The sequence below is a fragment of the Podarcis melisellensis genome, assembly GCF_964234715.1.
Source record: "Podarcis melisellensis genome assembly, chromosome: 6".
Taxonomy (NCBI): Eukaryota; Metazoa; Chordata; class Lepidosauria; order Squamata; family Lacertidae; genus Podarcis; species Podarcis melisellensis.
Genome location: NC_138538.1, coordinates 39,889,280 through 39,904,174, shown reverse-complemented (window position 1 = coordinate 39,904,174; position 14,895 = coordinate 39,889,280). Strand labels below are relative to the sequence as shown.

Below are 14,895 nucleotides of genomic sequence, written 5' to 3'. Positions count from 1 at the left end.
TTAGAGCAGCCTTTCCCACTTACGACTCCCAGCTGGCATGGACAAAGGGGATGGTGGAGCTAGACTTAGGCGCTGGAGCCTGCTAGTGGGAGATTCAGCAGTAATGCACCCTCTCCCTTTGAAACTGCCTTGAAATAGGCAGTTTAGATATTTCTGGAGTAGTATATTATCATCTGTCCTCCAGGTCAAAAATACTTGGATACTTTTCAAGTAGTACCATCTCCCATATGCACAGACATCTGCGGCAGCTGTTACTATTCTTCTTAATATACAAGCAAAGCAGAGGAATGTACCGGTAGTTGAATCCCCACCAAAACAGCCATTCAAAAACAGGACAGAAGAACTTTTTTTCTCAATAATCTCTGCAGTAATAAACTACAGATGTTTGAGCAGATGTAAAGACGGCTCACTGTAAAACATGATTTGGGAACAGGGAATCAGCAACCTCCCCTCCCCTCTCCATTCCATTGTCAGAACTACTCATGGTTTAAAGTTACAAGTGCACCATTGTAAAACAATGGCTTCCCTGGAAAGGCAAAAAAGTCGAAACCATGGTTACGAGGGAACCTGGTTGGCACTAATCATGGTTAGCGTGAGTGCACATGTAACAGGAGAAGTGGGATGGGAATGAGGACAGAGGAGAGGGAGCACACATCTGAGATCAGCTTCTAATTTGCAAGCTGGGTGCCAGCATCATGTGTGCACCAGACACCAGTACAAATGTGAATTCACCTTATAAATGAGACTGCTGGGAATAGGCTTGGGAATTTTACAGGGAATGAACAGAATGATTCATACAGAACACAGTCATGCAGTTGCCTTCAGCTTACCTAGTTCGATGTAGAGACCCCAGCTGATTCCAGAGAGCAGGGCAAGTGTGATGAGGTCACCGAGACTGGCAGCTATGGGCGTAGCCACATTATCAGGGTTGATGCCCATCTTTCTGGAGCCAATGATTACGCCAATCATGATCATGCCTAGACACCAGAGAAAGGAAATGTTTCAGTCTTGCTGCAAAGGTACTGCAGGCAGAGCCCCTCTTCTTCCCTCCTTATATAGCATTTGCTCCTTACCCAGCACAAGGGAGGCTATGAAGGCTGTGGCCACACTACTGGCACAGAGGAGAATGGCATGGCCAATGCTGAAGTGCCCATCTGGGATCCAGCCAAATATCACTGCAGCAATTGAAGCCAGAAAGCCAACCACTGTTGCTTGAACCTAGAAGATGAAGTCAGGCATTAGTCAGAGAAAAAGAACTTGAAGCTCCTATTCCCATTTGTGCAGAAACATTCAGGAAGATACTGCAATTTAACAGCAGTCATAGAGGTTACTGCGTGTCCTGACCAACACTGCATTCTCACTGTTGCTGGAGCCAGCCAAGCCAGCCCCTTTGCTCTGAAGACACAGGCTTCCTATTTGTTGGGTCAAACACAAAGGATGCACATCCTCTTCCAGGCTGTGGCAGAAGGTGGGGGTGGGGCATGGAGAGACATTCTTTTTGCACACAGACTCTAAATATTGCAAACAAATTTGATAGCAGGGGTGTCTGGCACTATGCTGCTCATTCTTTAGAGCTGGTGATCACATGATGGATGCATTCAGAAATTGTGCAGAAACTGACAGTTGGGACTTTAGTCTCCTTATAAGCTGCCCTTCATATTTAAAGACATCATACTCTTGCCCAAAATTCACCTGAATCAGAGCCATGTTCCCTGTTATCATCTTCCAAAGCTCTTTGGGAGTGTCCATTTGCCCAATATTAGCCTGCAAGATAAAACAGAGATTAAACATTATATTTCAACATAAAGAAAATGGACCAATGCATTCTGAACTGGTTTTCAAAGGATGCTTACAGCTAAACCACAGATTTTAATGTGTAGGGAGCTGGTATTATAAGTCTAGGCTTTGGCAACATTTTGGCATGTGGATCCGTTGAAGCAGTTACAGTGGATGCTCGGGTTGCGAACGTGATCCATGCGGGATGCAATTTGGCGCTTCTGCACATGCACAAAGCGCAATTTAGCACTTCTGTGCATGTGCGACCGCCAAAACCTGGAAGTAACCTGTTCTGGTACTTCTGGGTTTCGCCGGTCGGCAATCCAAAAAAACGCAACCTGAAGCGGCTGTAACCCAAAGTATGACTGTATTATTATTACATTCATTCATATACCTTGCATATATAACTATATATAAGTTTAGTTGCCCTGGTCCCACAGCCAAATATAAGCTGTGTTACTCAGGTTCAGCAAAAAGGTCCAACTCAAGGTTAGAAGAACTGGAAGTGAACTTCCACAGCATATTGATGTTTTATGGAGTTATGCATGGCAGTGCAATAGGCAAACTGTACCAGGGAAAACTCCAATTCTTTGCTCAGAAAAAAACCAGTTGCCTTTTATTCCAACTGAAGATAAGGAAGGGAAGATAATGTGAAGTGGTACAAGCAAAGAAGCACTTGCTGTTTAAGACGCAGAACCCCCACCCCCATGGCTCTGTCCAAGAATGATTTCCATTACTGCTCACAACATCAGTTATCACGAGGAGTAGAAACATGCTTTTCACCAAGTCACAAGAGACTTAAAAAGAGCCAAGTTAACACAGCAGAGCCATGGATCTGAAATCCTCGGTAGCCTTAGATACATAATGCCTTAAAAGAGCTGGCTAACAGTTACTGTAAATATACGGTATATTGTGCAACTTTTCATTATTTTGGGGGGTCCCAGGACCTAGACCCCTTCGACTTACACTTAATTTCATTTATTGGAATCTTGAAAACTGAAAGGGTCCCTGTGGGCTCAAGTAATGGAATTAAACGCTCATGTCAATTGGACTCAGAGAAGAAACACACCACTGGCAGATACCCAAGAAGTAACTTCAGAGAATGAATAAAGCTTATCCAGAGTACAAACACTCTACCTACTCCACAGCCTGCTTAAACTGTGAAAGTCCTTACTCCGTTGGAAGGGGTCACTCGTAAAATAAATTGTGTCAAATCTGTACCTCAGGCACCACCATGGTTTTGAGTCTTGGAAGACCTGCTCCCTGCCTTGCAGGCCTGACTGACTGCAGCTACAAAGGCTGAGGGTTCTGATGAGGCTAGAAACCATCTTGGCTGCTTTCCCAGTCTGGGCTAGGTTTTAGATCAATTATCCTTTGAGACAATTACTGAGTAGCCCAGGAGATACTGCTGCATAACTCCTTATTGCACCACCGAAGCCATAAACCACTGAGAGGAATCTGTAATGTGCCACTAGGGTGACCATATGTCACCGGCTCAGCTGTGACAGGCCAGCTCCACCAGGCCTCCTCTCTCTCTGCTGTCACCTGGGGGCAGCCATTTTCTCAGGCTGCCTCAGTAGGAAAGATAGGAATCAGGGTTCATTGCATCCATTTTGCTGAAGACTTAGCTCCATCACGCACCTCCTGGCTCTGAACTGTGCTAGCTAGTCAATATAGGAACAACTGTCTAGAAATAGGTGCATGAGCTTAGAGTATTATTTTCCTCTTCCCTCCTTCTCCCTTTCCCCTTGTGTGTTGTTTGTGTGTTATTTGAATGTAAGCCTGCGGGTAGGGAGTGTCTCGTTTTGATTCCATGTAAGCTGCGCTGGAAGCCTTTTGGCTGAAGAGTGGGGTCCCACTGCTCTAAATAAATAAATATTTGTGGTGAGAAAAGTGTAACACACGAACTAGGAAATTAAGAATGTGGCCAGCAGCACTAACTACTTCTGGCAGCTGGTCAAAGGCTCATCACTGTTGTGGAAATCATTGCTTGCCATTTCCACAACCTTACATTCGGTCCATAAATTGTGTGGTCTTATTTTCCCTTCAAGCCCCTTTTCACCAGCACACGCAGAAAGAAAAACTGCCGTCAGCAATGGAATGTCCAGCAAACAAAAGAGGCTTAAAGCAGCCCTAAATGAGACACATTCCACCAAGAAGAGTGGGATCCAAGTCATGCAGTGCTAAAATTGCTGCTACTTTTGTTGTGAATTTGGCCCAGAGACTCCTTGTTCTCGTGCAATTAGGTTAGGGTATCAGCGTAACCTGGCTGTAGGGCAAACACAAATTTTTAATCCCCTGTGCAGGAGAGAGAGGAAAAAAATATTAAAGGGCAACCCCCCCCCCCTATTTTGGGAGTCTTAATGCGCAGCTAATGAGAAGCTGTACTAAGCTTCCTTCCCACACAGCAAGCCTAATGACCAAGCCCCCGGAAGACCTCCTTCAAGAAGCCTCTCCTGATTTCTTCCCACTGCAGGTGGGCCCCCCGTGGATCCTTTTCCTTGAGAAAGGAGTCCATGCGACTTCAACACATATGAACTCAACTGCAGCCTTCCAGAAAGAAAAGTTTATCTTTAACAAATAGCCCAACAAGTACTGAAGCGGAGCTGTTTTCTCCCTCTAGCACTGTCCTGCATCCTTGTTTTAGAAAGGTTTGCATCTCATCCCCATCAATGCAATTCTGCTAAGAGAATGGTTTGCAAAGTGGCATCCAGGGATCTCTGTGCAAGCACCAGCTCCTCTTCACATAGATGTTCTTGGGCTGCTACACATGCCAGGTTTTCAGCATGAGGAAAAGCCATATCCAGATGTTGACTGGAACACACAACAATGTCACTGGCTTTCCCACCATCTATCAATATACACAGGCTTCCTGCATGCTGATTTCATCTCTCTCTCTCTCTAATTTTTATTAAATTTTCTGTTTTATAATTTAGAATACTCATTTTACATCCTTAAGATATCAATGACTTCCCTTCTTCTCTTTATTTTACATATCATAAATCCCTGCATATTTTACAAAAACTATACCATTCAGTATTCCGTTATTGCATCCATCAAAACTTATTTGCACTGTTGAATTTATCTTAATGCTGCCAGCGTTTTCAGCTGTACACAATAATTTCCCATATATTAAATAAACGTTTTCCAATCTTCTTTAAATGTAAACTTTAAACTTTAAACGTTCTTCTTGTTCTCTTTTTCTATATGTTAAGTGTGCAAATTGTGCATATTCTGTCAGCTTAAGCATTCTTTTTTGGTTGGGACCTCATTTGTTTTCCATTTTTGGGCTAACAAAACATGGGCTGCAGTAGTAGCACACATAAATAACCATTTTTTGATACCTAGGAATTTCAGTCTGTATTATCCCCAACAGAAAGGACTTGGGGGGGGGGTTGGGGGAAGTACCGTACTTTTAAACATCCCCCCCCCAATTTATTATGGATCATTTCTCAATACTCTTTTACCCTTTTACTAGTCCACCACATATGAAAGACCGTTCCCCCACCTCTTTGCATCTTTGCATAGAGGAGCCGCTTGCTGGTTTCCCATGGGCATCCCATTGGCCACTGTGATAATAGGATGGAGGGCTAGAGGGGCCATTGACCTGTCACAGTAAGCTCCTCTTATGGTTCTTTTGTAGAATCAAATAAGAAGCCTATTGGAAATGAAGCCTTATGAGAGAGTTAGGCATGTTTAGACTGGAGAAGAGGAGACTGAGAGGGGTTGCAGACATAAAAAAGATGGAGCAAGCTCGTTTTCTGCTGATCCAGAGGGTCGGACCCAAACGATTGGATTCAAATTACAAGGTAGGAAATTCCAACCAAACATAAGGAAGAACTCTCTGACAGTAAGAACTGCTTGAGAGTGGAACAGACCAACCTCAAAGGTGGAGGGCTCCCCTTCACTGGAGGTTTTTAAACAGAGGTTGGCTGGCCATCTGTCAGGATTCTTTAGCTGTGATTCCCGCATTGAAGAGGATTGGAAAAGATTGCCCTTGGGGTCCCTTCCAATGTTATAATTCTATTTCCAAAACTCAATGAAGGTAAGCTGGAAAGGAGTAATGTCAAACTAGGACAAACAGCAGCTATGAATGTGAAGGAGACGCGTAAACTCCACTCACAGCAAGCTTTGTCTACTTAGTGAACTGGCATTCACAGTCAAACTGCAGACTAAGCCACAGAATGCATTATGTCAATATTATGCTGTTAAATATACTATGTCATCTACTGATAGCATTCAAAGTGTGTGCAGGAGAAGGGCCCCAATACTATGCTTTGCCCCAGGAACGTTGAGGTTCTCCATACCACCTGACCGGCAGCAGATGCTATTAAGCAACTCTGCTCCCTACATCCAAGGACTTGCCAGAGTGACAAGAGGAGGGTGGGAAACAGTAAAAAGCTTTCTACCCAGCAAGAGGGAGTCTCATTTCCCTGCCAGGACTCTCTTGCTGCCAGTGCCACTAAGCTCTGCTGGAATGTGGCAGAAGCTTAAGTGCTATGACTGCGGCTCAAGTCCTAGGAAGCACAGCTCAGAGCAAGAACTATTTAGAGAAAGGAAATAGTGCCCAAGTCAAGGTCATGACAGAGAGTGTTGGCGAGTTTATGGGAGATGTATCAAACTCAAGCCCAAACCTGCATTTGTGGAGGATTCAGGGTAACCAATTCAGATACTTTTTCAGGGTGGGTGGGGAGACCGAGGAAGGCGGTGACGGCAGGATGAAGGCCGTAGAATAATCACTTTCCAGCAGCTGTTTACTTACTGCATTATTCTGGGAAATGTACTTTCTGTCAAGTTCCTTTGTTCCCTCACACCCTCAGATTTTGAGAATGGTCCCCAGGTGAGTGATTGGAATGCCTTCAGCCTCATGAGGCGATAGGTTATGCAGCCTTACTTCACATCTGGAATATGGCATTAAGGAGATATTCCAAGGCACCCGTAGAAAATCAACAGAGCTACACACTGAAGGCAAAACAAAGGAGAGCTACACACTGAAGGCAAAACCTCTACTCTTGCCCCAGCTATATGGCAGTTCTCTCCATCACTGGAAGACAGATAGGGGTCGAACTACATGTTGCTATAATTGCAATGTTCTAAGTGCCATTGTTTTAAATTAAAAACCAGCACAGGGCCCCCCAAGGAAGATCAGGATCAGTGTGAATAGGGAGAGGGAAGTTTCTTTCTTCCATCTCTCACCTTGACCCCCCAAAAAACCACTACAGTAGTTAGTAGGAGCATCAGTAGCACAGTGGGGTGACCTGTGCAGCAAATTAGAATAGTAAAATAATAATACTTCCATTGCTTTGCTATTACCATTATGTCGGGGGGCGGGCAGTAATAGGCCAGTGTTAAGCCTCCTCTCTCCACAAATTGTGGTCCCAGTGTGGATCAAGCCCCCTGCATTTGGTTGCAATTCTTTAAACACACTTATGTCACTTCAAGTGACACCATTAAAGCAGCATGCAACTATGCCCAAGGTTTCAGGGATTTCAATGTCCACAGGACAATCTGACCAAGCCTTTAAAGCAGCTTATACAAGAATGAATGGAGCAGGGACCAGGTAACTCAGGGAAGCAATAGCAGGCATTGGTCTCTGCATTGTTCCTTACAGCTGTGCAGAAAAGGCTGAAAAGGAGTTTGTTCCACCATCCAGCTGATCAAGAGGTAGGTGCTTGGTGCAAGTTGAAATCAGTCCATCCAAGATTGATTAGGAAAAGCCAAGAAACAGAGGAGGATGCTTGCACAAGGTGCCTGGCATAACTCGTGGTGCAGCAGACTCATGCCTCTTCCATATTGGCAGGGCAGGATACCATTATGGTAAGCACTCTCACTTTGTGGTCTTGCTGCCTACTTCAGCATTGGCAAGGGAATGAAGCAAATGGCAGCCTGTCCAATGCTGAGCTTGCACCATGAAGGTGTCCAAGCACCAGAGTGCAACAAGCATTGTTTCAAGGAGTCTCCATGCAGCAACGCAGCTAGGATGAAAAAGCCTTTTGTCCTGCGCACATTCTTTGGGGTGTGGGGGGAAGAACACCTCCCACTGACAAATGGACAGCATGCCTATGCCAAGATATGGGATCCATTCCAACTCTGGACAAAGTATGCCTTTGGCTCTTTTTGCCCTTTCTGTACAGTGGGAACAATCAGCTTGCCTCCTTTCATGAAGAACCGGGTGGAGAAGTGCCAAGCAGACGTCGGGCATCACTCAAAATCATCGAACGGGGACAGAATGTCAGTATGCAACTTAACTGTTTTAGCTGGCGAAAATATACAGAAAGACTGTAGGCTAAGCAAATTCTGCATCAATGTTTTGATGTTCCAATAGCCAACAGAAATGGTGGCAGAAATGGGCCAGATGGTTAAGTCAGGCTCACAAAGCATTGCCCTAACCTCTCACAACTCTCTTGTACTTCTCTCCACATTACATGGGGGTATGCTACCACTTGGATCTCCAATAGCATGGAGACATGGAGATTCAAGCAAATACTGCAGAACCCACATCATTTTAGGCATTGTATCCTCAGTTACAGGCTTCTTTTCCAAGAGCCAAACTGGACTAGCAGGGCAAGTGTTTGGTTCCACACCTGTATTTGCTAATAGGGGAAACTGCTGGTGGGAGGGATGGTGGGGGAGAGAATAAGCAGGTGCGCAGGGAAAGAGTGTTTCACTCCTGCCAGTTCTCCAGTACAAATCCCTCTCAACACATGCTCTCCTGCTGCAAGGACCCCACCGTGAGTTACACGGATACAGGAACTCATTGTTTCCCCTCTTGGTATCTCCCTAGCCTATATTTCAAGCATGCTTGTTCAACAAAGGAATTTTCATGGGTATCTGAATATAAGAAAACTGATTTAATCCACAAACCAAGACACACACCCAGCAATGCAGCTTCTCGCCCCCAGAATCTATTCCCAAAGGTTAGGTTTTTGGCAACATTTCCGTGCAAATCAGACTAGCTTTTGTGTTCCTTTGCATCATGAAGGCCAGGAGCAGGATGTTTACGCTGAGGATGCATCCTTATTGTACTAATGAAGCAGATATATTGAAATATTACGCCAAGGACAGTGGCTGCTTTTTGTACTGAAATAATTGCTTCTGTACTTCCTTCTTCCTTCTTCCTTCTTCTTCTTCTTCTTCTTCTTCTTCTTCTTCTTCTTCTTCTTCTTCTTCTTCTTCTTCTTCTTGGATCACTTGTAGCCGAGTAAGATTCTCTTCCATAAACATGGTTTATGTACTTCCATGAGGCGGAGGGCCCAGCAAGTCAAAGAAATATCAAACACGGAGTCAACAACTATTTGGGCCTCTTTGCCTGAGATGTGATTGTTGGAATTCTGGCCCGTCTTGAGGTATGTGCCTATCTGTTCAGGCACCGGCTGAATTCCTTAGACCTCCCTCCGGCGACTCCCGGCAGGATAAAACATACGCGAGGTCCGTTCCGGCGATTTTCCTCAGGCTGTGAGGAAAACACACCAACTGCTCCTCTCTCCCCTTTGGTGTCCCCAGGGAGGGGAAAGAAGCAGACAGAAATCTATTTACATCTTTTATTTCTGTCTTTTACTTCAGTACAGAGAAAACATGTCTGCACTCATCAGCAGTTAGAATAAACTCCACCCATGTACATCCTGTACAGGTCATATGACAAACCCACTGAGCTAACATCCGGTGCTCAGTACAGAATGGACTGCCCCTTTGTTCCCATGGCAACAGTCACAAACTTCCTGTTTGGCTTTCCAGCCACAAGCAGCAGACTTGGCTGCTATAGCCTTTGCTTGCTGTCGCATTGCTGCTTTAGAATAACATACTCCCCCTAAAGTATCAATGCGTGCAGCGAGCAAAGCGTCATCCAGAGAAGAAAACAAACAGTTGTTATACTTATAACACTCCCTTGTTGTTTCAGTTCCACCCTTGGAACTACCCGCCAGTGGTTTTACCAATGTACCTCTCTGGTTGTGTGACTTCCAAGGAATGAGTGCATCTGCATTACCTTGGTTAGCAACTCTCTGTTGTGCCTTTGTCTCTGACTCAGACACAGCTTCAATTTGACCTTGGTCGTTTACAACAGCAACAGCTAAGTTAGCAAACTCTTGTGAATACCTCTTGGGTGGTACACCCTTCGTTGCTCTCTCAGACCTACGTAAGAGGTGCTGCTCTCCTTTGCTTTCTGGTTCAGCCTCTGAACTCTCTGGAGAACCAGTACTAAGCTTAATCAGTGGGGTTCATCCTCCTCTTCTGAGGGTCTAGTCATTATGTGAGATTTCCTCTCAATGACTGTGACAACTGAGCTGTCTGAGCTATCGCTGTCATCATCAGTAGTACTGAACTCAATAAGATCAAACTCATCATCATCATCAGAATCATCATCACCTGTGGGAAATGTGTGAACAATCACTCTCTCCTGTTCAGGAGCACTCTCTAGAAATTTTGTGAGAATCACCTGACCAGATTCAGACAAAATTACTCTGTAGAGACCCTTTTCATAACCCACAAAAATGCCTCTGGCATTCTTTACCCCACCTGGAGCTTCTGTCCTCACATGAGACCCAAAAACCTTGAAATGGGCAACAGAAGGTTTTCTGTGGAACAGTTTCTCAAAAGGAGAACTTCCCAACTCTTTGAAAACTTTCTCAACCACATGTAACAGAATGACATTAGCGACTCAGCCCAGTACTCATGTGGCAGATGTGAACTTAGCAATTGCGCTTCCATTCCCTTTTGCAATTCTTTGTTCACCCTAACACAAACACATTTGTTCCAAGCTTCTTCGGAACTAGCAGTTTTGTGTCTAATCCCTTTCTTCTTCAGGAACCTCTGGAACTCCTGTAAAAGAAAAATTGGCTTCTCATCTGTGCAAAGACAATCTATGTCAGCATCATGCATATTTTTAACCTTGTCACAAAACTCTTTAAACCTTTCTAAGGCTTCTTTCGGTCTTTCCAAAAGATAAATCCAGACAAAACCTGTAAAAGAATCAACACATATTAGGTAATACTTTGCATTGCCTCTAGATGGTGCTAAAGGACCAATCACATCAGCATACACCCGCTGAAATGCCTTGTCGACCCTCGAGGTCACCTGCTTGGTGTTCTTCTTGGCTACACCTGTAAAACAGATCATGTTAGAATCACAAGAATTACATTCCATGTAATCACTTTGATCAAAAGTCAACAAATACAGTCCATCTTTCTCTTTGGCAGAAAGATACAACTCTCCATCTTTGTAGATCTCGCAGTTCTGATCATCATAGGACAGTTTTAGTCCCTTCTTGGCAATCTGCGAAACGCTGAGCAGATTAAACTTCAACTCTGGAACCAAGTAAACATTGCTTATAGTCAAGTTCAGACTTTTAAGATACACAGTTCCAATCCCGGTGGCTTCCAGCTCTTGACCGTTGGCTAGTTGCACCGCGAAGCTTTGCTTCTCAAACGTAGAAAATAGTCCTCTGTGTCGACACATATTTTGCGTACATCCGGTGTCTAGGATAAAGAAGTTTCCCACCTCTGGTGTGGCTTTTAGCGACATCAAAGCCTTTGCAGTCTTTGCCTTTGGCTTGGTGTGACCTTTGTCTGACGCCTCAGACTTTGTGGAGCTTCCCTTGGCTCCTCTGTTCTGACGTGGCTTCTTACAGTAGCGCTGAAGATGCCCAGTCTGGTCACAATTGTAGCATCGGACAACGTTTAAAGCTACAGCGTCTCCTCCAGTAGCAACAGCAGTAGGGGCGTTAGAACTCCGTTCTTTGCTCTCCTTGTCCTTCACTTCCAGGGCGGCAAGTCTGTCATGTTCATTCAGCACGATGGCAAAGACCCTCTCCGAAGTGAGATCCGCTGCTGGGAGAGACCCCAGCTGACTGGCAACTGTTTTGTAAGTCCGATTCAGGCTGTTGATCACCATGAAGCAAAACACTTCCTCCTGCAGACGGAAATTGCGTTCCACCATCTGTTGACGCAGAAATTTCATTTCCGTCAGGTGCGCTTGAACATCTCCATCAGGCGCAAGCCTCAGGTTGGTCAGCTTCTCAAAATACAGCAATGCTGAAGAACCTGCATCTCTCTGATGTGTCCTTCTCAGCGTGTCCCAAACATCTCTCGCGTGGCCTAAATCTTGTATGTGGATCAGCTCCGAATCTGACACGCACAGAATTATAGCAGTTCTGGCCTTCACATCCTGTGACTCCCAAGCACGCGTTGGTGCTGCTGGAATGGGGTTTTCAATCACCCCAAACAGTCTCTGATTCTGCAGCAGGGCCTTCATCTTGATAGACCAAGATGCATAATTGTCACTGGTCAGAAGGGGCGGAGAAGGCAAAGCTCCCTTCTTTGCATCCATTTTGAGTCCTTGCATCCATTTTGAGTCCTTGCATTGACTCTCAAACACAAGCCTCTAAAATCCAATAGCTGGCTTGTTTACACTCTGTGCCACCTGGCAGCTCTCAACGCTGGCTGCGTTGGAATTTTCCAAGAGCTCCTCAGACTCTGTAGTCAAAACATTCCATTTTCACTTTCACTTCTCCTCTCTGAGGCATGGCCTTCGTTGCTAAGCAACAGCATTCCTTTTCCTTGAACAGGAAACCACAGGAATGTTTGGAATGCGGTTTCTCTTTTGACTGGAGCTGTTTTACCCAAACGCTGCTCCCCGTGAAGCAGAGAATAACTCAATCTGCATTCACTCTTCTAAGCCCGAAAAACTCATACCTGGGCTCCGTTGCTTGGCTTTCAGATTCTTCTGGTCAGCTTCTGGCTGCAGAGAATCAGCTTTCTCACCTCAGGCTTCCATGGAGGCCACTCCTTGATGCAGAGGTCGATGAAAACAGCAACCGGCGTCTGCTACCACTGTTGGAATTCTAGCCCGTCTTGAGGTATGTGCCTATCTGTTCAGGCACCGGCTGAATTCCTTAGACCTCCCTCCGGCGACTCCCGGCAGGATAAAACATACGCGAGGTCCGTTCCGGCGATTTTCCTCAGGCTGTGAGGAAAACACACCAACTGCTCCTCTCTCCCCTTTGGTGTCCCCAGGGAGGGGAAAGAAGCAGACAGAAATCTATTTACATCTTTTATTTCTGTCTTTTACTTCAGTACAGAGAAAACATGTCTGCCAATGGATTTTGATATCAATCAGAAAAATGAGTAGGATTTCAGTGACTCCAAGATCAAGAGTGCTTCAATATGACAATTATTGTGGACTTGGCGGTGTTCATGCATGCAATATTTTCCCCACAATATTCCCACAACATCTCCCTTATCAAAATACTCCCAATTTAATCCCAATTTACCATGTCTGCATTGTTGTTTTCACAGAAACTGTAAAAATAGATTAAATGAGAAAACAAAGGATGACATTCTGATGAGGATGGCATTGTATGGATGTTGTGCAAAACTTGTAACATGAGCAGCACCCTGAATCCACAACAAACTGTGACATTTAAGCACCCCAGTTCAAGCATAGTAAGAGGATTTTAAAAAAATTTTTTTTTACTTAAAACTTACTTATTTTCGCCCCTTACAATTACGTTCCAGAGTGGGGTTACAACTAAAACAGTTTCAAATACATAAAAACAAGGCAAATAATTTACAACCAGAACTAAAGACAAACATCAACACTGGCACTTGCCAAAAGCCTGGGTAAATATCTACTAGGTCTTCAGTTGGTGTCAGAAGCTTAAAAGGAATATTTTAGAGAAGGCCACTATTTCTGAACACTTAGGCTGTACAATTTGAGATACCAATTGTCACGGCCACCCAGGTCTGGTCCCAGCTCACAAGAGACCTCACTCCGTTGCAGCTTATTTACAGGAAAAGTTTATTGAAGATTTCTGCTTCTCATACAGTTCAGCATTGTGGCCGTACGTCTGCCACGTTAGACCGCTGAAGTCCCCTCTGACTCCTCCCCTCTTCCGCACCAACTTAATAGCCTGGCTCTAGACCACCTCTTCCTCTCCTTTCTTTTCCGCAGGGTCTTCCTGCCCCCCTGGGTTCCCTCTCTCCGTGACTCGCCTGAGGCTGAATCCTCTGCCGCCTCTTCCCCCCTCTTTCTGGCTTTAGGGCCGGGCTCCTCCCCTGAGCTCTCTCCACTTCCGCGCGCCTCTACGTTTGAACTTGGCGCGCGTACGTTGCTGCTGACCTTTCTTTCGACCGCTACACCACCCCCTGCTCTGCTCTCCACCCTTTCCGGCTGAACACCCTGCTCCAACCCCCTCTCTCTGTTCTCTCCTAATCCTGCTCCCTCCGAGAGGCTGACGACTCCACCCCCTTTACTCCGTTCCGGCTGAGACGTCTCTTGCTTCCTCTGTCTTCCACTGGGCTCCTCTCCGCTTCTCCCTTCTCCTCCCCTTTGCTTGATTAAGGTAACCCCCTTTTGAGAATCCTCTGACTCGCTGCTCAGACTCGTGGATTCCCTCAGAATTCCGTCATCTTCTTCCTCATCCTTCTGCCCCTCCTCCCACTCGCTCTCCGTCTCCTCTGTCATCTCCTCCTCTCTCCCAGAAACCCTGACATCCATCCCCCCCTCGAAGCCCCCCCTTCCCCCCTCCCGCTCGCCGGGGACCGGTTGTGGAAACTGCGGCTCTTCGGGGGTAGGCTCAGGATACAGGTCGTCTACGTCAATGTTCTCTGCTGGCAGTTCTGTGTAAGTGTATTCGAAGTCGGGTTCTTCCCCCAAATGCTTCTCAGTCTCTGCTTCCATCGCTACTTCCTCCGGTGCTGCCCGCCAAGGACCTATCAGCCACCTCTTACGCCATTCCTCCTCTGGCTGCTCCTCCCACCAATAAGGGGTTTCCGTGTCCACCCCCGAGCACGATCCCCTGGGCGGGCTTGATTCTGGTGTTCTTTCCTCGGGGGAAGAGAAACCCCTGAACGTGCTATCTGACAATGTGGGTGTGAAAAGCCAGTCATCAAAGTACTCAGCTGGCATGGGTCTATGTGGGAAAAGTGCATGGAACTCTTCTTTCAAAAGGGGTTCGTCTAACTCGTAGCCTGGCACCCAACTATTAGCAGCGGCTGGTGTGCCCTCCCTGGCGAGAAAATATTCAACTCCCTCCTCCCCCCATCTCGAGTCCAGTATCTCTGTGACCTCGTTAAGAGGTTCTGGTCTTGGCGATTCCCCCCTCTCAGGCGCCCTCCTACGTGG

At 45.8% G+C, this 14,895-nt stretch overlaps 1 protein-coding gene across 3 annotated transcripts in view; it reads right to left on the bottom strand.

Moving 5' to 3' along the window:
- The window catches only part of SLC41A1 (solute carrier family 41 member 1), a 45,078-nt gene that overhangs the window by 7,719 nt on the left and 22,464 nt on the right, over window positions 1–14,895 (bottom strand). For all 3 annotated transcript variants that reach the window (XM_081916402.1, XM_081916403.1, XM_081916404.1), the window contains exons 4-6: window positions 1,693–1,764; window positions 1,074–1,218; window positions 831–977 (exon numbers count right to left, since the gene is read on the bottom strand). In XM_081916402.1, coding sequence (XP_081772528.1) covers window positions 831–977; window positions 1,074–1,218; window positions 1,693–1,764 — 364 coding nt within the window. The remainder of the gene's footprint in view (window positions 1–830; window positions 978–1,073; window positions 1,219–1,692; window positions 1,765–14,895) is intronic.